We start from the raw sequence: 21,184 nt of genomic DNA, 5'->3' as shown, positions 1-21,184 counted from the left end.
TTAAGGATCAGTGTGCAAATGAAAGTGTAGCAGAGAACCTGATTTAGACTGAGAAAGCGGGGTAGGAAATATCAATAAGGAATTCCAGGAAAAAAAAAAATGTGTGAGGTGCCTGGCAGCTGGTTTATAAGGGTTACTCTACCATACCTGAACAAAAGTGCACCTGTTATACACTTCAGAGGATTGTCTGACTTGGATGGAGAAGGAAAAAAAGGTACCTTTCTTTGGGCTAAGCTATCATTTATATGTTTTGTCCTTCATGCAAGTAGGATTGAAACTGTGTGTTACAAATTGCTGGAATGCACAGCTCTTTGCGGATTGTGGTTATTTCGGATGCCTGAGAATATCACAGATGCTCATCACTGCCTTGGCTTTCTAGAAGCCTCTGGATCCAACATCCTGTGATGTGATGCTGTGATTTCATAAACAAGTACATATATTGTATCACGGATCTGGGGGAACTTTGGTAACTGTACTTCAGTTCAGTCAGGCCTTTTTTTTTTTAAAGTATGTTGTCTTTTATGCATTTAAAAACATTCTGAGTACATTTCATCAACTTCAGAACTAGCTAAAGCAGAGGTCCGCAGCACACTAAAGGTTAATATCCCGGGGGCTGACACCAGGTCGTTGTGGCGTACACCCTCCACCTGGTGGCAGCAGACGCCTTAATGGTTGAAACTGTTATCAGAAACTAGAAATAACAGTACACTGGAGTAGGATTTCTAAGCTCTTTTGACCTCAACCCACAGTAGGAACTGGGATTTCCATCATAACCCAGAGCATGCTATCAGTGTTTCCCAAAACTGATCTGAACCTTATCTTGTAACAGATTGGTATTTTTTATTGCATTGTAGTATTCTCTTTCATTAAAAATGAAATGCTGTTTGCGACGTACCAAACTATTCAGTAGGTTAGGATGCGCTCTTTCACATCATGAGAGAACGTCCTCCACCATTCTTCATGGATTATTACCCAGCAAACTTCATTTTGGTTTCCCACACCTGTCAACAAAATGGATGTATTTAAAAGTTATTTGGGCATGAGCATTGGGCTTAGGGATTAAGACATCTGCATCCCTTACCAGAATGAGTAGGCTTACATCATAGCCCCAAGCCTCATCCCAGCTTCCTGCTTATGTACACCCCAAGTAGACAACATGGCTCGTTCGTTGTGTCACTACCACCCGTGGGAGACCTGCAGTGAGTTCTTGCTACCAGTCATTGGCACCATTTGAATAGGAACTAGCAAATGGATATGCATTCCTTTTCTCTACCTCCCTCCCTTTTCCTACCCTCCCAACTTTCAAATCAAATAATTTGCAAACATTATTTTGTGTTTCCACTTATCTACACTAATAGGAACCAATCTTAGCTGTGTGCCAAAGATGCCACATCAAGATGTACAATATTACCATTGCCATTGCGCATAATTTCCTTGTGCCAGTTCTAAGCCAGTGCCACCCTGGGCAGTCACGGTTCTGATTTCATGCACTGTGCATTGGTTCTGCCATTTTAGAATTTTACGTAAGTGGAATTGCATGCTGTATCTTCTTCTGACTTCTTTTTCTCAATGCAATGTTCTTGAGAGGAGTTCACACTGCATGTGCCAGTAGGCTGGGGTGAACAGCATTCCACTGCATGACTAAACTAGAATTTCATTATTTTCCTAATCCATCATAATTTGTTTAATCTCCTGTGGATAGGCTTTGAAGTTGACTTTGGTATTGATTGTTAGGAGTAAAACGAGCATTTGTGTGTGCACCTTGGTGTGCATGCATGCATTATAGCTCTTGGATAAATACCCAGAGAGGAATTGTTGGTACTGTAAATAAATGATATGCTTAACTGGCAAACAGGCAAATTATTTACCTGCCAAAGTGGGAGGGCCATTTTATCCTCCTGCCAGCACAGTGTGAGGGTTTGCACTGATATGTATCTTTGCCAACGTGTGGTGTCGTTGTCCTTGTATGTTTTCATCATTCTGGTGAGTGCCGTGGTTTTATCTCTTAGTGGGTCAAATTTGCCTTTGCCTTATGATGTTGAATCCTATTTTTTTTGTTTTTGGCTACTCATTTATCTTGCTTGTGAGACGTCTATGTAGGCTTGTGTTATTTATTTTTTAATAGCCATTTGTAGGAGTTCTTTATGTATTTTGCATACTAGTTCTTTATGTTCTACACAAAAGCAAACATATCTGTGTTAATACATTTTTCCCAGTCTATGGTACACATATGCATTTTATTAATGGTGTTTTATGGTGAACAGAAAGCTTTAGTTTTGACAATGTCCAATGTAGTGATTTTTCTTCAATATTCAGTGCTTTCTGGGTCCTAAGAAATCTATGCCCCGGAAGATTGTTTTGGCTTTTGTGTTTGAGTCTATATGATCCATCTCCAACCCTTTCTTCTTTCTTTGTTAGTACAGATTTCTGAGATGGTAATACTAAGAGCTCCCATTTACACCTCACTGTACTTCATGTTACTGTCCTCATATATCATGCGTCTGTCCCAATTCATGAGCCACATCTAGTTTCCCTATTTCTCCCACGTGTGTGTGGTTTGCATGAGGTGTCAAGTCTTTCCTCTTCATATTAACATATAATGCTCTGACACCGTTTGTTCAAACTTTCTTTTTGTCCTCTGAGTCACCACACAGAAGTTTCTAAGCGTTTGTTCAACCAAAGGGAGGCTAATGTGACTTTTCCCTGAGGCCTGCAGATTGAACCCCAACCTGCAGTCTTGGTCTTCAATTCCTTCCCAGATTGACTCACCCTCTGTGTCCTGTGACTATCAGAAATTACTCATGAAATGTGAGGATTTATAAAGCTGTATGATTTTGCAGGAGCCACAGCCATACTATCAAATAAGGAGCTGCCTGTGGCTATTTAAATTAAAAACCTAGATTGTCGAAACAGCCATACTGCAGGGACTCAGCTGCCACATGCAGTCATTAGCCATGCTACGGGACTTAGCAGATAGCTCCATGTTCCCTAAAATGCTGGCCACTAGACTAAGGACAGAGGCAGGCTCTGTGGCATTTGGAGGCGTATTTATTTTATTTGAAAGAGAAACAGATCTCCTTCTACTGGTTCACTGTCTCAATTGCCTGCAACAACTAGAGCTGAAGTCAGGAAGCTGGGCCTCAACCTACTGGCTCTCAGGGTTTGCAGTAGCAGGAGGTTGGAGTTGGAAGCAGAGCTGCTTCTCACAGATATGAAGTGCAGATGTCCCGACCAGCACCCTCGGTGCTGCCCCAAAGACTGCCTCTTACAGCATGTTCTACTGGAGCTTGAATTGAGATGGCAAACACCCAGGTTCGACTACCTTCTCCTTGATTCTTTCTCGTTCTTTCTTACCTTATGTGTGGTTCCGGATGTCTGCACCAGCCAATCCTTTCGTCTACCCAATAAACGCTATGATTTATGTCTGTTCTTTCCTGCTTAGAGAAAAGAAACCCCCTGGCACAGGATCATCTCAAGCGTGCTTCGCGCTGACCTACTTCACTTCTCTGTGTTTGATGATCCTCCAACTGCCAAGGGGATGTCTGGGCATCCCCTTGCCAGGTGTGGCACAAAGATGGCTTGTTGTTGTTCCTATCCCGATGAACCTGGCCTTTTGCTTTAGTGTTTCTACCACAGGTTTTACATTAGGGAAGGGAGTGAGTGTTGACCTGTGGCCCTGTCCCATAGGAAGATTTCTGTCCATAGTGCACTTGGCTACTGTTTCATCATGAGCAACCACATAGGAATTTGGGAGATTTTTCTCATTGTTTGCCGGCTGTGAGCTGACTGACAGACACTGACTCTGCCACTGATGTCTTTCAGTGTGGGAATTTTGCTGTCCTGGTGGATCTCCATGTATCACCGCAAGATTCAAGCAAAGATACCAGCTGGTTTTCCGAACAGAAGAAAGAGGTACTACAGAACTTTCCACTATTTCTTACAAGTATGCTGCTGTATGCTTGTGAATGACAGACAGCACCTGAGGCAGATACGGAGGTTAAGACAAGGCTGCTCTCTCACAGCCATCTGAAGTCCTCATCATAATCTTCCAGCGACCTTCTGTCCTCCTGAGCTTTGCATCAGGATGCAGATGTGGTTCCTTCTGCTACGCTGGTCATTCATGGTCCACCATGGGGAAAGCATATCTGAGCTCCCTGAACCTCGGCCTCCTTCCCCATCTGCAGGGAAGGGACCCAATGGCACGCCGGAATGCTCTGGGCCAGCTTCTAGAGGTGATGATAAACTGCACCCCGACCATTACCCCAAAGGGGGCATCAGCAGGCCAAGGCAGGCACTGTTGTCAGCAAAACCTGTCGCCCTGAAGCTGACACAGGGCAGGCACAGGGTTCAGCAGGGTGGCATTTATCCTTCAGGTAAACAGCCTGGGCTCTTTTCTTCGGAATTCATTTGGCAGCCATACATCTCCTGCTGCCGCTTACCTTCGTGCAGTTCCAAGCTTTAGCTTGCCCCGTGATTCAAATCAGTTCATTCATTTCTCCAAAATGAGTAACAGTCACCTGAGGGGACCTCACCCGAACATCTTCTGACTCGAATTCTACCACCAGTCTTGTAAAATCCCCCATTCCAGGTCCAGAATTTCCTCTCTTCTCTCCCAGTTTTCCCATCCCAGCCTTAAGCCTTTTGTGATGCTCTTTAATAATCCGTTTTACCCCGGGGAACATTGCTGTGGAATGCTTTAACATAAAGCTGTGGATGTGTGAATCACATCCTAGCCGAAGCATGAAGCTACCTTTTCTTCAGGGTGCCACATGCAGCTGCGTGACTCCACATAGTACCTACTTGAGGGCAGCAGGGCATGACTTAGCAAAGGTGCACATGCCCGAGAGGGCTTGCTGCAGGAGACAGACCATGCCAGCAAGCCGAGCGTTCCTTTCATGGCGAAGTGGATGCTTTGCTGCTCTGCCTTCACGTTGCCCCCCTTTAACATACGTGTCCACTGACGTAAGCATTGTGCTCAGGTGGTCTCTGTGTGTGTCTAAGAAAGGAGAAAGGGGAGATGAGGAAAAGATGTGACCTGAGCGTATGTCTGCTGTTTCAGTACTTCCCCATCGCCCTGTCTAGCCTCAGATGATCCGGGGAGTGGGACTCAGGATCAGCCAATTCGATAACAACTGCAGTCATTTTATGTAATGGAAGTCCGGCCAATCCCCTTTCTAGATCAAGGAGCCATTACATGCGTTAGGCAAACATTCATTTGTTTGGAGTGCAGCCGGAGTAGTCTTTGACTCAGACTGTCACACTGTCCAGTTTCTCACCTAGGGGAATGCACATAGACTCTGCTAACCTGGAGGTGACACCTGTGCCTCACTTCCTTTCTTGCCTGCGGATTTTCTCTTGGTCTTCCTGTCTGTCCAGGTACGGCTGGGAGTTGGCATTTTCTTTCATTTCCGTGGTTCTTGGAGCCGGTTTCACTGAACGCGGTGTGGGCGCTGAACCAGGGTGTCCTGACCGCACTGCACACAATCTACCTTTCATCCATCAAACCCGACTCACAGAAGGAAAGCCCCATAAGCACAGGGAGAAAGTTTGGATGGGCCTTGGCTTTATTTTTGTCACACTATTTTTAGTTCTGGCCTTATAGGGCGTTTATAACCAAATTTTAACAATCCTTGTTTCCATGTATGTCTTTCACATATTTTCTAGCTAAGTCATCATTGAACCCTGCATGTGAAGCGAAATTCTTGAATTGCTAAAACAACAGTAGGAGGCAAGCCTGACTTGCTGTTGAGTGAACAGTGCCAAGACACCCACCGTAAAGGGAGAGCTCTGTCTTCCACAGGGCATCTTGGAAAGCAGGAGAGGGGAGAGCTCGGATGGATGAAGTCCATTGAGGGTTTTCCTCAGTGTTTGAGCTATTGGCTTGGGAGAAAGGATTTTATCCCCACTGCCCCCTCAGAGCCCCTGGAAACCTTTATACTTTTAACTCAGGAAGATTCTCAGAGATCGGCAGAGAGGGCATCAGCCAGCAGCCAGTGAAAAGGCGCAGGTGACCTGGACAGCCCAGAGTCTGTGGCCGTCCTTGGGCTGTAAGCTAGGAGTCTCAGCCTGTACCGGCTGGTTCTACATTGAAACAAAGAAACAGATTTCTGCAGAATTTTCCCCCTCTTTTCCTGGTAATCTAGGTAAGGACACACAGACTATCTTCCTTTTCTATGGTTGGGCTTTTAAGTTTTTGTTTTCCTTTTTATAAATAGCATCAATATAGAAAGTTGATGTGTTTAGAGTCAACTTTTTTTTAGAGTATGTTGATTGAAATTGAATTAAAACCATGTGTTTCTGTTCTGTAATAAGTATTAATCTACAGAGGTAAGATCACTTAAACGGTTTTCATTGTTAGTAGAGATTTTGGATACAGTCTTTACAAAAGCAAGCAAGGCCGCATTTACAGTATCATCAGCAAGAGCAGGGAAGTTTACTGATGTCCAGTCCCCTGCTGACCCTCTTCCTCACTACTATTTCTTCTTTCGCAGATTTACAAGCCTGCCCTCAGGAACTGCCAGATGAGGAAATTTAGATTCAGAGCTAGAAAGAGACAGAGTGCTTCCCTCTGCTGGTTCACTCCTCAGATGGCTGCAGCAGCCAGGGCTGGACCAGGCAGAAGCCAGGGGCAAGGAGTATCCGTCAGGTCTCCCATGTGGATGGCAAAATCCCAAATGCCTGGACCATCTTTTCCTGCCATTCACAGGTCACAGGGAGCTGGATCAGAAATGGAGCAGCCAGGACATGAGCAGTTACCCATAAAGGTACCTGGTGTCACAGGCCATGGCTTTACTCACTATCCTACAATGCTGGCCTGAGGATTAGGACTTTTTTTTTTTAAAGATTTATTTTTATTATTTTTTTATTGGAAAGGCGGATATACAGAGAGGAGAGACAGAGAGGAAGACCTTCCGTCCAATGATTCACTCCTCAAGTGAGCGCAACGGCCGATACTATGCCGATCCAAAGCCAGGAGCCTCTTCCGGGTCTCCCACGCGGGTGCAGGGTCCCAAAGCTTTGGGCCGTCCTCGACTGCCTTCCCGGGCCACAGGCAGGGAGCTGGAAGGGAAGTGGGGCTGCCGGGATTAGAACCGGCGTCCATATGGGATCCCGGGCGTGCAAGGCGAGGACCTTAACCACTGTGCCACCGCGCCGGGCCCGAAGATTAGGACTTTTTAAACTAAGGTGAAAAATGTGAAATTATTATATCAAAAGCACTCTTTCTGGCTCCTCTTGAACTATCGGGGGGTCTTGGCACGCTGGGTCTGCATGTTTGACAAGAGTCGTTGGGCTGCGAGGTGGGCCCCTGACCATTTGCTGGATACTGTACACCCTGTCTCCCCTGCAACCCGCTACATGCTGGGGGTGCCTGCAAAGATCATCGCTTGGGGCCCTTGCTGCCCGATCAGCATTGGCTGCACTTGCTTCTTTGCTTTTGGTCACAGCAGTAGCTGGTACTTAATCCTCTGCCTGGCTAATCGCACCGCCTCCTCGCTCTGACACATGGATGCATTTCTGCGGTTCTTTTAGAAATGTGAAACTGAGGCAGAAACAACAGAAATCAATTTCCCAGATTGTAGAGTGAGCCAACCTCCTGGTTTCCAATGCATCTCAGCAACAAATTTAAAACTGCCCGCTTGTCCATGAGCCCATGGAACATTCCTTTCAACATTCATAGCCAAATGAGCATGCAAACGCAGTAAATTGTTCGTTGTTGACCTTTTAGTATGTTCTATGCTAACTTTTTTTCATCACATTGAATTAGAAATTTATATCCAACTTTTTGCGTGTTTGTTTGCTTTAGGAAGTCTGTTTACTGTTAAAAGAAACCATTGATTCAAGAGTTAAGGAATACTTGGAAGTTCGTAAACAACACAAGCCGTCAAGTACCGAATTCACAAGATCCAATCCCTTGTCCTTAAAAGGTAGGCACAGAGCACTTTGATTTTGCACAAAGAAAATGAAATTTCTGCTTTGTAGATATGGCAGCCGTGCTGGACTCTGATTGTCGTGTTAGTTGAGTGATACATTTAAAAATATGTTGTAATGAAAATACTTTGTTTGAGTAAAGAAAATTAACCAGAGAGCCCCAAAGGGCTTTTAATGGTAGAGAAAATAAATAAAAATAGCAAATAAAACATTCCAAAGGAAACTGAATTCTTTAAGGGATTTTTCTGACATGTAATCTTACAAATGGATTCATGTTAATGCAGACTAAAATTGATTTGGGGCCTTGGACTTTTAAAAAAAATGTTTTCAAATATGCCAACCTAATTCAGAGTTTCTCAAATGAGGTCACTCTAATCCCCTTGGGACATTTGATAACATATGCAGGCAGTTTGGGTTGCGCTAACTGGCATAAGATGGAACAGTGGAGGGGTACCTCCTATCGAAAAATTCGCAAGCCCACCCTCCAACTTGAAGGGCAACGTGGTTGAGGTCCTCTTCCTGTCCTGTCTGCATGGATGGCAGCCACTTTAAGTTATAGATGAGGATGCTGCGAGTGAGCCAGGTGCACATCATCTTCCAGAGGACAGAGGCCATCCTGTGTGCTCAGTATCCCTTCTGTCCTGTGGCCATGCCCAGTCCCAGGCCAGGTTCAATGACATGTTGCACAAAACGGGGTGCTAAGCAGTAGAACCTGAACCCAGGCCTAACTCTTCTCACTGCCACCCTAGTGTTCTGTCTCCTGTGCCAGTGTTGGGGTTTTCAGTTCTTCAAAGTGTAGGGCAGCATTTCACACCACTGTTACGTGAACGCAAGCAACCCAGTTAGCTCTCAGAAGGTAGTGTCTGGGCTCCTGTGAACCAGATCACACCAGTACAACACTGTGTGTAAAGAGCCCCCTCCAAGGGAGTCCAGGATCCCCTGTGCTCGCTGCTGGAGATGAGGCAGGCAGAACAAAGTTAACCCAAATTGGAAGCCTTGAGCAAAAGGAATTTTCAGTCCAAACAATTTTGCATTATATGGTACTTTCTACTTTGTCTCCCATTAGTATAATGGGTCTTGAAAAAAAAAAGATAGGAATGCAAGCCTTTTGTATCCCAGGACATCCGGCTGGCCTCCCTTCCTGTTGGGAGAAGGACTGGGGCCAGTACCCCTGTCATCAGTGTGGCAGGCAGTGTGCTTGGTCAGCAGCAGTTCTCCCCACCCGCAGTGTGGGAGGTAGAGATGCCTTGCTAGTAGCAGTGCTCTCCATCCCCAGGGTGACGGGTGATGCGGCCATCCTAGTCCAAAGTTGTCATCCATACCTGCAGTGTGGTAGATGCTAGTTGGCCTACTCAGTAATGATTCTCAACCTCACTGCTGAGTAGTGAATGCTAAATAATCCATTTCCCACACTTTGTCACAGGGAGGAGACTTAGTCTGGTCCCAAAATGAAAAATTAAAGTCTTTCTTGGACTTACATGGGAAAGAAATTTTATTTTTAAAGAGAAAATTATCTTACTGTGATTAATGTGCATATTTTGTGAACCACATTTCCCACCTAATATATTGAAGAAAAAAAGTTTCAAAAACTTTTTTTAAGGATTTATTTATTTATTTCTATTGGAAAGTCAACATTACGGATGGAAGGAGGGGCAGAGAGGAAGATCTTCCATCCTCTGGTTCACTCCTCAAGTGGCCACAACAGCCAGAGCTAAGCTGATCCAAAGCCAGGAGCTTCTTCTGGGTCTCCCATGAGGGTGCAGAGTCCCAAGGATTTGGGCCATCCTCAACTGCTCTCCCAGGCCACAGCAGGGAGCTAGATGGGAAGCGGGGCTGCGGGGATTAGAACCGGCGCCCATATGAGAACCCAACATGTGCAAAACGGGGACTTTTAGCCTCTAGACTACTGCATCAAGCCCGAAACTTTTATTGTAATAAAATAGACATAACAAATTCTGCTATTAGTCATGTCCAGGGATAGACTTTTAGTAATATTGAGCACTAAAGCATTCATCACCACCACCAGGATGGGAAGTGGAATAACCGGGACTCCAGCCAGCACTGTGGGCTGCCAGTGTCACATGTGACAGCTTTACCCGTTATGCCATAGCACCAGCCCTGGCCATTAGTGATGTTTGTTTGTTCTAAGAAATAAAACAAATATGTCCTCTACCTATTTTTTAATTGGACTGTTTGTTCTTACTTTCTTGTTTAAAGACTTCATTTTTTTTAAGATTTATTTATTTTTATTGCAAAGTCAGATATACAGAGAGGAGGAGGGACAGAAAGGAAGATCATCCGTCCAATGATTCACTCCCCAAGTGGCCACACCAGCTGGTGCTGCGCCAATCCGAAGCCAGGAACTTCTTCTAGGTCTCCCATGCAGGTGTAGGATCCTAAGGTTTTGGGCCATCCATGACTGCTTTCCCAGGCTACAAGCAGGGAGCTGGATGGGAAGTGGAGCTGCCGGGATTAGAACTGGCACCCATATGGGATCCTGGTGCGTTCAAGGCAAGGACTTCAGCCACTAAGCCACCGAGCCGGGCCCAAGACTTCATTTTTTTATAGTAATCTCTTTGTCAGTTGAAATGAAAGCCTCTTCTTTCATTCTCTGTGTTGTTTTTACTCTCATGGTAGGTCTCCTGACACACAACAGTGATTAGTTTTAACATAGGCAATTTATGTGGTTTTTTTTTTCTTTCATCACCTATGTTTTTCCTGTCATATGACAGAAATAATTGCTAAATGCAATGTCATGAATCTTTCCCCATTTTTGAAAATTGTATAGAATTAGCCCTTACATTTAGATATTTGATCTGTTTTGAGTTAATTTTTATATATGGTTTAAAAGTCTGGTTTTATTCTTTTGTCCTGGATAGTCCGTTGTCCCAATATCATTGTCTGAAAAGCATGTCCTTTTCTCCAAGGCGTAGTCACATCACGCAATGGAAGTCATTTAAGTGACAGTTTCTTTCGGAGACCTTTTTCTGTTTGACTCATTGTGTGTCTGTCATTGTACCAGTGGTGCACTGCTTTGATTACCAGAGCTTCGCAGCAGGTCTTCAAATCACAAATGTGTGCTTTCTCATTTTTCTGTTATTTTCCAAGATTGTTTTGACTCTTTGGGGGTCCACATTACTGCTTTGCATAATGTGCCATTGAATGTCTGTACTCTAAATTTATTGGTGGGATATGTTTAGATTGCGTATAATAGTTTCACTGTGAACATTCCAGTTATATATATATGTATAAAATATATGCACATACTTTAAATTCTTCATGATATTTCTAGATCATGTTTTTTTTTCTAGCTTGTGATTGTTCTTTAAGGATCACAATAACATATACCATATATGACATCATTCTTCTCAGCTTGTCATTTACTTTGCACTTGGCTCGTTTTCCAGCCCATGGAGAAGCCCTCTTTGCCCCAGGCAGTCTCCAGTGGTCATTAGTGGAAGGAATGCTGGGATTCCATGTGGTGGGAAAAAAAAAAAAAGAGCATAGTCGTTTGCCAGAGAAAACAGTCCTTTGCAGCATTGGATAGGGCACTTGGAGAGAGAGGTACGTTCCGTACATCCTCCTCTCGAGCAAACCTGGTGCCTTCCTGCTTCTGTGTCATGATGTTCACTTCTCAGAATGCCACCCACCAGTTCATGCTGCTGCCCAGCCTTGACACAGGGACAAGCACAGCATCCCCTGACTGGCTTCGTGTGCACCTGCTCTGGCCGAAGGCACACCACCTTCCATCCACGCTTCATCTCACCTGGTGTCGCTCTACCTGGAGCCCTTCAGCGTCATCCCCTGAAGATGCGTGTGTCTGCTCCTTGGACCACTCTCTCCTCCTTCCTTAGTCTAGCCACAGCGGATCTGATTCCTTTCTTCTGAAGCCATTCTTCTGGTCAAAGTGTACTCCCTGGGGAAGCTTATCCTGTCAGTGTACCCCTCTGTCACGAGCCCCCAGGGACCGTGGACCTCCTTTCACATCACTGGCCAACATTGTCTTCTCCACAAATGTGTCAGATCTGCAAGGACACAGGTGACCCCTTATTCTTTCCTCTATCCGCCATGGAGCTCGGTTCCTGGCCAGCTGCAGGTGCTTAAAAACAGGTGACATTCCAAAAGGAATCATGTTTTTCCCTTTGCTGGGAAGATCAAGGATCGCCTTATCTGCCCTATCGCCTCCTATTTCCTACGATCCCATGTCCTTCATACCACTGTGCTTTTACATTTATGAGGTCTTGCTTTGCCTGGCACACTTCTATCTGATTGATAAGATGCACTTTCAGTATTAATTCTCCATGGTCTTCCTCAGGTTCACTTTTTCTCTGTTCCCAGGTTACTTGGCACATCATGCTTTTCCAGCCTTTATCACGTTGTAACTGTTTTATTATTGATTTTCCTGCCGTTCTCACTTCCCTTAAGGATGAGGAGTGACTCTTTGTGGCAAGGCACATTTGAACTTTTTTTGTCTGCATCGCCTTGCTGTGTAACCCAGCGCCTGGCTATGAATGTTTGCCCTTACAGCACATGACAGTTTCTGAAAGATAGGGACACTGTTCACCCTCTACCAGCCTGCTTTTCATAGATGACCAGGGACCATGATGCTCTAGGCCATGCAGACCAAGACACCTGCAAGAACAAGGTTTTCACACACATTGGCATACCACTCTCTTATACAGCAATGGCATCACTGGCAATATACCCTGAATGCATCTTTTACTTATTCCTTGGTGTCAGATACCCTTATCGGACTGCCTGTTCTCAGCCACTCTCCAAGTCTTCCTTAAATGTTTTTCTTTAGTTTTATCAAAAGCTTGATTTATTTTTGTTGAGAGGCAGATTTACAAAGAGAAGAGGAAGAGAGAAAAATCTTTCATCTACTGTTTGACTCCTCAAATGGTCACGTGACTGGAGCTGAGCTTATCCAAAACCAGGAGCTTCCTCCAGATCTCCCACATCAGATTCAGGGGCACAAGGACCTGAACCATCTTCCATTGCTGTCCCAGGTCATAAGCAGGAGGCTGGATTAGAAGTAGAGTAGCAAGGACTTAAACTGGCACCCATACTGGATGCCAGCATTAGCAGGTGGAAAATCAACTTGTTGAGTCACTGCAGCAGTTCCAGATGTCTTGGATTTGATGGCAGCTTCAAGGCCATCAGCCACAGGACTGTGCTTATTTTCTCCTCAGTAAGCGCCGTTAACATGTAGGTGGTTCGGATGAACTTGGGTTATGATTGGTGGGAACTGGATATCTTCTTACATTCATACGTATTTCTTACATCCCTGGAACTGTCATGGGCCTTAGCTCTGATAGAAGTACTTGAGTACAGTCCAAATGAACTGATGTCTCCAGCCCGGTGACATTGTTCACTATCCTAGCACTCTTAGTCTTTTTTATGCTTTTGTTTTCCTCATTAAAAACACAACATAAATGACCTTAAGACTGTTTTCTCGATCATTGCACATGAATAGATACAAAGATCCTTTATAGTAATGTTTCTAAATAGTTTAGTACATATATTTGCCAGTAGCACCATTCTTTCTGTGGATTTTTAACTTTTTATTTCTGTGCTTTTCATTTTATTTGAGATACTGGTGGGGTCAGGCGTTGTGTAATGGTGGGTTAAGCTCCTGCTGCAGATGTCTTCGCCCCATTGTGGAGCACTGGCCTGAGTCCCAGCTGCTCCACTTCTGATTCCTCATAGTGCACTTGAATTTATCAATGGAATGATGGGCCTGCCAGCACTGAGCCCCTGTTGGCCTTGTGCGATACCTAGATGGAGATCCTGCCCCTGATTTCAGCTTGGCCAGCCTCCTCCTATTGCAGGCAGCTAGGGAATGAACCAACAGATAAAATATCTGTGTCTGTCCATCTCTCTGTCACATTTGCCCTTCAAATGTATAACTAAATAATGCTTTGCTTAAAAATAATTGAGAAACAGGTAGAGATATTCTATACATTCTGTCATTCACCAAATACCCTCAAAAGCCAGAGCTGGACCAGGGCAAAGTCAGGAGCTCAGAATTCCGTCTGAATCTCACATGCGAGGAGCAGGGAAGAAGGCTCACTAGCCGTCAGTCACCCTGCATCAGAAGGAAGCCGCATCAGAAGAGGAATAGTCAGAACTCCAACCAGGCACTTTGTTCCAGGTGGGATGCAGTGTCTCAGTGACTCAACTGCTGCATCAGATGTCCACTTCCTCATTCTTTTCAAAGGTCACGTAAAAATGGATTCAGCGAAATATCTGATATGAATGTTTCTAAAAGGTGTAACTCTCATCCATTCTACCTCATTAATAACTTCCCTCTCAGCTTTGCCAATACTGGATGTCACTGATGCTTTTACTTTTACCCTAATGGGCAAAAGTAAAAAAAAAAAAGAATTGTATTCATTTTTCTAGTTTTATGTGTTTACCAACTAAACTACATATTTACAGTTTGGGTTTATATTGGGTTGTTTGCCTTTTTTCTTCTCATTTTTTCCTTTCTTCTCCTATTGTTATTTCCTTGGCCAACTCTCTTTTAATCAGCTCATGAAATTTTGCCAAAGTCCTTTGATTTTCCCTCCAGCTCAGCCACACCTCTGCTCTCAAAGTGGCTTTTTGAAAACTAAAAAGTGATAGTTCCCAGCTTGAACACCTTGATGGTCTGGAATCATGGTTGCCTAATATCCTTTGATAGGTGTCATTTGTGCTTGAGATGGCCAGGTGGGTCTGAGTTTAGAGTGGAGAGGAGCTGGTTAACGACATTAACTAGCTCCTAAGATCTCGGGGTGGGTCAGCAAGTCCCATTCTGACACTGACAGCCATGCACTGGGCACAGCTTTCATCCATGCAGCAAGCCCACTGCCCGTGGAATGCTCATGACCAGGAATCCGAAGCCTTGCCAGTCTCAGGGTCTCCACCTCCTGTCGATCCTAAATGCCTGGAGCATGGCCACAGAGTCAGACACGTGCTGAGGCCACTGTGAGGCAGATTGCGTCTCATGGCTGTTAGAAACCAGCCAAAAATGCAGTGTTTGATTATTAACCTTGACAAGGTGAGCTTTTTTTTTTTTTTTTTTTTTTTTTTATGTGAGCACTTATCAGAACCTATGGGGGTAGTTAAAACTCTGGTTGGGCCCAGTGTGGTGTCCTAACAGCTAAAGTCCTCACCTTAACTGCACTGGATCCCATATAGGTGCCAGTTCTAATCCCGGCAGCCCCGCTTCCTATCCAGCTCCCTGCTTGTGGCCTGGGAAAGCAGTCGAGGATGGCCCAAATCCTTGGGACTCTGCACCCACATGGGAGACCTGGAGGAGGTTCCAGGCTCCCTGTTTCAGATCAGTGCAGCACCAGCCATTGTGGCTACTAGGAGAGTGAATCATTGGACAGATGATCTTCCTCTCTGTCTCTTCTCCTCTGTATATCTGACTTTGCAATAAAAATAAATAAATCTTTAAAAAAACTACTTCTGGGGTGAATGGACACAGTTTGCACATTTCCACTAACATTTTTTCTTCGGACTTCCTTATTTCATGAACTTTCAAGCAGTAACCACAAGCTGTTGCCTAACAACACAGCTTTGCCAACCACAAAGGGTATGCACTCATCATTTCTTCTCAATGGCATGACCCAGAGACTCACATCCTGGCTCCAGGCAAGGATTTCCCTCTAGTCAACTCACATGTTTGTTAACTTGTCAACTAAAAGTTAAATGAAATAAAAGGTTGGGGCAGATGTCAGGCCTAGCATGAAGTTACCAGTTGAGATAACTACATTCCAGATTGGAATACCTGGGTTGGAGTTTCAATTCTACTGAGTCTTAGCTTCCTACTAATGCACATCAGGTCAGGGCACACGTTGGATCTTTTGGATTAAGAACTTAGCCTGTTCTAGAAGGTCCTGTTTCTCAGTTATATCCTCACTGAATTTTAATAGACTTTTTCCACCCATGTGTGACCAGATACACTTGAATATTGCTTAGTTGTACACGTGTACTGCCTTATTTTGTTCCCTGAAAAAGTGAGTTGCTTTGTAAGAAGCACTGTGATGGTGATGGTGAAAGGGACTTTCCCGCAGTCCAAGAAGGATGTGGCTGGGAGAAATACAGCACATCTAAATCCAGAATAAGGGCCCGTTTAGTTCAAACAAGTACTGCCTTTTGTGTGAGAAGAGGTTTAGTAAAACTCACCACCATCACTGGCCCATCTCCCTTTGATATGAGAGATGTTGAGAATACTCAAGACAGCGGCTGCTGGCAAATTGGGTACTTGGTGGATCTCAGCCGAGTCCCTGAGGCCAAGCAGGATGTCATCCTTGCCCCGTGACCACACTGGTCACAAGCCCTTCACTCATGTACTCAGGCAACCCCACACTCCTGAGCTAAGTCATCCTGTCCAGCTCATTACAAAAACTCCTGAATAGTACCTTTGGGAAACTATTCGTTTAAAAAAAAACAAATATTTCCTACTCTAACTTTTCTTCTTCATCAACAGCCCTTTTGAGTTCCTGACCATCTTTCCAAAGAGTTAACCACTGTGCATAAATGTATATTCATAGCTCAGGATCTCTCTCCCTGTGGAACAGATGGACTGAAAATACACTGGTCAACATTCTTTCCTTTTTCATCCATCAAGTGAAATTATATCATGTACAGTTCACTTCTGGATGATACCATTGTACTGGACAGAACCATCAGTTGACCAATCGTAAATTTCTATCTACTGGTCATTCAAGGTTCACCCTCTTGATTTACTTACAAACTTAACCATTGAAGGCTATGTTTATTCCTCAGTGAGAAGAGGGGCTTGGTGTAAAATCTTGGCTTTCTTTTGGGTAAGCTTTTCAAACACCCTAGACCACTGGACATCCAGAAACTTTGTTTTGAAAAGTTTTGTCTGTTATTACTTGATATGCCAATGTCTTAACATGATATCCAAAATATGTGCCACTTACTGTCCAGCCAGCGTTGCTACAATGCCTTCAGTGTAGTAAACCTGAACAGTATCCTTCAAGACAGTGAGAGACTAAAGGAGCCTGAGGCCTGAATGGTGTCGCTGAAGCAGAATAGTAACAGTGATGAGACAAAAACAGTGAAACTATACAGCTATCTGCCAGCAGATAGGATCTGTGTCTGTGCTTGTGGGCCTTTGGAAAGGCAAAAGGAACAGATGTTTCCAGCTCTGGAGTGCTGATGCTCAGTGCTATAGTGCTGGGCTCTGGAAGAACACTGCCTCCTTAAACTCAAATTAATCACTGTCCTTGTATGAGACCCATCTGTCTTCTTCTTAGAACAAAGGAGTGTATTAAATAAGGATATGTGAAAAATATTCCTGGATAGCCCTTTATTCCATAAAGTTTAAAAAAAAAAAAGCTTTTATTCCATAGTACATTTGGTTTACAATTTTGATGGGGCAGGGGAGCTCTAGAGAATTTGATCTGGTCCTTCATGAACTTAATACCGTTCACTCCAAGACAGAAGTGCAAGCGTGGATTCCCTCCCTTGCAGAGAAAATCTATCCCAATTACACACTCAGAGACTGAGAAGACAACCAGAGGAAATCCTCCTAGAACGGCTGTGTAAGATGAATTTAATTCTTAATTCTGTTTTTATCACCCTCTGGCAAAACACAGCGGCAATCAGGAACCCTAAGGATGATCTCATAGCAGATTTCTAATCAGCCTTACAAGTTTTCATATTTTCTGTTTGTCATTACACAAGCATCCTTGATAAACCACTGCAGGTCCCTGGAGGAAGGTTTATAGGATGGCCTCGCAGCGTAACTTAAGAGATGCCTGACTCTGTGGTCAAAAAGATAATGCATCTGTGACCTGATTCAAATCTGCGAACTGGCTGAAAGGCCTTCCGGATGACTCATGTCAGGCCCCTATTCATCAGCTCTTGATTTTTTTCCCATCACACAGTGTGTTGGTCTGCTGGAGCAACCACAGTCACCACAGACTTAGGGACTTAGTCAGCCAGCATTGATCATCCCACAGTCTGGAGATCAGAAGTCTGAGCTCAAGGTATCCATAGAGTTGGTTTCTCTTTGATTTGGTAAGAAATTGTTTGTTTATGAGTGTGGAAGGTAGAGTAAGAGAAAAAGAGAATCTCCAATGCTGTCTGGTTCACTCATGAAATAGAAACAACACCTGGAGCTGGGCCAGGCCGGTGAGGAGCCAGGAATTCCATCCTGGTCTCCCACTTGGGCCATCCTCAGCTGCTTTCTCGGGGTGAGGTGGAGGGGAGAGTGTCATCCGCAAGCTAGATCATGAGGAGGGGTAGCTGAGACTTGAACCAGTACTCTGACATGAGATACAGGCATCAATCCCAAGCAGTGGCTTTGGCCACTATGCCGTGACACCTGCCCCAGAGTTGGTTTCTTCTGAGGCCTCTCTCACTAGCTTGTAGACGTCTTCACGTGGCTCTCCTTCTGTACATATCTGCATCTCTTCTTGTAAAGACACTGGTCATGCTGAGCTAGGACCCATCCTAATGACCTTGTTTTAACTTAATCACACGTTTCACGACCTGATCCTCAAATACAGTTATGTTTTGAGGCTTTAGGAATTACTGTGAAATTTAAGGGAATGCAATAACCTACACTTTTAAGTAGGACCTAGGTTTGCTCTCCATCTTATTTGGAATTGTGATAATTAAGAGAGAAACTGGAGGTGTGCATTGGTCAAATCATTTGAAGGGTTTCTAACATGATTACCCCTGGGTGGATCGTGGCCTTCCAGCCCACCAACTGGTTTGTCTTGCAGTGAGTTTTAATTGACTGCAAATTTCCAGTTACTTGGTCACCAGGTAACTTGTGTCCCTTTTGGATCTTGTTGGCCCACAGATAGCCTGTCTTTTATGGAGCTATTCTTCCCACAGCAAAGTCTCACTCAATCAGAGTTGCCCCTCCCAGGAACAACCTTTGTAGCAGCGTTGATTAATTCCCACAGCTTTGGATAGGGGGTTTCAAGAACCTTGAGGAGGGTGGCGTTCCTTGGCATGTGCTGCCCTCCCGACACAGACCACATGCCTATAGTCTGCTCCTTTGGCATTCTGCAGCAGGCTGTGCTTGCCCAGAGTACAACAAAAGGTCCCACACAGCTTTGTCCCTACAGAGGGAACCCAGTTCTCCCACAGAGCATCCTTGTCTCTGGGTAAATACGAAAGTCTTCTCTTGGGGTAGGGGTGTCAAGTGTTTTAGTCCCAACTTCAGGCTGTTCAGCTAGCCACTCAGTCCCTGGAGACTTTGACACCTCTAACTAGACCTGTAGGGTGTTCGGTTCAAAGTTAATTTGGACAGCAAACCCTGAGAGTGTCCATGTCACTTACTATCTCCCATAACTGATTCACTGACTCCAGAATGTGACTGTCTCCTGTCCATGGGCCTTTGCACCTGCCTTGTCCTCTCAGCCCTGGGGCCAAATGTCCCTTCCTCAGAACAGTATTAGCTGATTCTGCCTGTCTTCTCTGCCAGGGAGGGAGCTTTCTCTCCTGCTGCACCATCTCTGGCAGTGACACTGGAAGCACTTACTTGGCGGCCTCCTGAGTGAACTGTGTGGGTGAGGGTGGCAGGCTCACCCTGCTCGGCCCGCGTGGCAGAGCCTGTTTTCCTGGAAAAGCACAACAGGTGTTAGAGGAACTAAAGGAGCCACTGCTGCCTGCCACACTCATAGTTTTCCTTTACAGATTTGTTTGTTTGTTTATGAAAGGCAGATTTCACACAGAGGAAGAGAGAGAGAAGGCCTTCTGTCCATTGGTTTGTTCCCCAAGTGGCTGCAACAGCCAGAGCTGAGCTGATCTGAAGCCAGAAGCCAGGAGCTTCTTCTGCATCTCCCACATGGGTGCAGGGTCCCAAGGACACTGGGCCATCCTCCACTGCTTTCCCAGGCCATAGCAGGAAGTGGAGCAGCCAGGACACACACTGGCACCCATACGGGATGCTGACACCACAGGGAGGAGGATTAGCTTGCTCTGCCACTGCATTAGCCCCAATGTATGTTTGTATGCCCCAGGGCTTTGCAGCAGGACTCTGTTGCAGCATCTTAAGCCTTTCAGCAAAAGGCAGAGGTGGAATGGTCGGTGAATTAGTGATCGTTAGGTAGATTTTTGTGTTTACCGTTCAGAAAGTCAAAAGCCATATCCTACCCAAGTGTAAGATTAAACTGCATCACCTTTCAGCACCAGAAGGGGTGGAAAACCCTTTGCTCCAGATCCACGCTGTCCCGTAAGTCCTTTAGTGCTGGTTACCTGTCGGCTGGCGTCAGCCCACTGAGTACCGGTGCTCAGGTCGGCCTTCCACGTACCCATGGCAGACCCTTGGGGACAGGACTTTGAACTTGCATTCTTAACCCTGGTTCTAAAGAGCAGAGCCACACTTGGAGTTGAAGTTACTTGCCTAACAGATCACATAGCTGGTTAGTGCCCAAGGCAGTGTGAAAACAGGGGTGTGTGTGTGTGTGTGTCCTGAAAACACAGCTGTCTTGAACCAGAAGCTCTATTCTGCTTGACCTATCCTGTGGATATCTTCAACATTTTATTTTCCTGCTCTCTGGTCACCAAATGCAAAGAGAAATATAGAGCATCCACACAGAACTCATCTTCCAGCTCCAAGCACATGACTCAGCGCATTGTCCAAATGGGGTTCACTGCGTTTTTCTGTCCATTCAGCAGTAAGGTATATAATACATATTTCCTATTATTCTATTTGGTACAACCTTTACTTGTTAATTGACATCCAAGAGATCCAGTCCTATGGCAAACGGCCCATAAAAGAAATAGCGTTTTCCTGGGCACTGTAGTTTCACTCTGCAAAGGCTTGCTCTCTGACTTTCCTTCCAGGCTGATGTCTCCTCTAAGATCTTGGTTCAGGTCTCCAGCCAGCAGGGCCGTGGTCTCAGCAGGCCAGCCTTCCCGGGTATCTTGTGCAAGGCTTGTACGAGGTTCCTGAGGCTTCCTGTCTATTCCTTGGTGCCCGCCTCCCACACAGCTTTCTGGGGCGGGGCCCATTACCACCATGTGAGGAAAGCAGTGGGTGTTCACAGCAAGCGGAGACAGAGAAGACAGCAATCGCCAAAACAAGCAAGTTCTTCCTATTCTTCTGTCTGTCTGAGAAATGTTCTGCTCCGTTCCCCAGCGCCCCGTGCACGCATGCGGCCTGCCAAGGAAAGCTTTCTCCCGGCTGCACAGACACAGGCTCAATTGTGTGCCCCACTCCCCGGTGTCCCCAGGAGTGCAAATTTGTATATGGGATGTTTTGTTGTGTATTTAT

The 21,184-nt window shown here is 45.1% G+C and overlaps 1 protein-coding gene across 1 annotated transcript in view; it reads left to right on the top strand.

The window, feature by feature from the left end:
• The window catches only part of LOC121157013 (SLX4 interacting protein), a 153,469-nt gene that overhangs the window by 99,901 nt on the left and 32,384 nt on the right, over positions 1 to 21,184 (top strand). The window contains exons 3-4 of the mRNA XM_040980965.1: positions 3,823 to 3,912; positions 7,805 to 7,925. Of these exons, the coding sequence (XP_040836899.1) occupies positions 3,823 to 3,912; positions 7,805 to 7,925 (211 nt within the window). The remainder of the gene's footprint in view (positions 1 to 3,822; positions 3,913 to 7,804; positions 7,926 to 21,184) is intronic.

The sequence above is a fragment of the Ochotona curzoniae genome, unplaced genomic scaffold, assembly GCF_017591425.1.
Source record: "Ochotona curzoniae isolate NIBS_2020 unplaced genomic scaffold, NIBS_Ocur_1.0 contig_3520, whole genome shotgun sequence".
NCBI lineage: Eukaryota > Metazoa > Chordata > Mammalia > Lagomorpha > Ochotonidae > Ochotona > Ochotona curzoniae.
The sequence above is the reverse complement of the archived record's forward strand: the minus strand, read 5'-3'. Positions and strand labels throughout refer to the sequence as shown.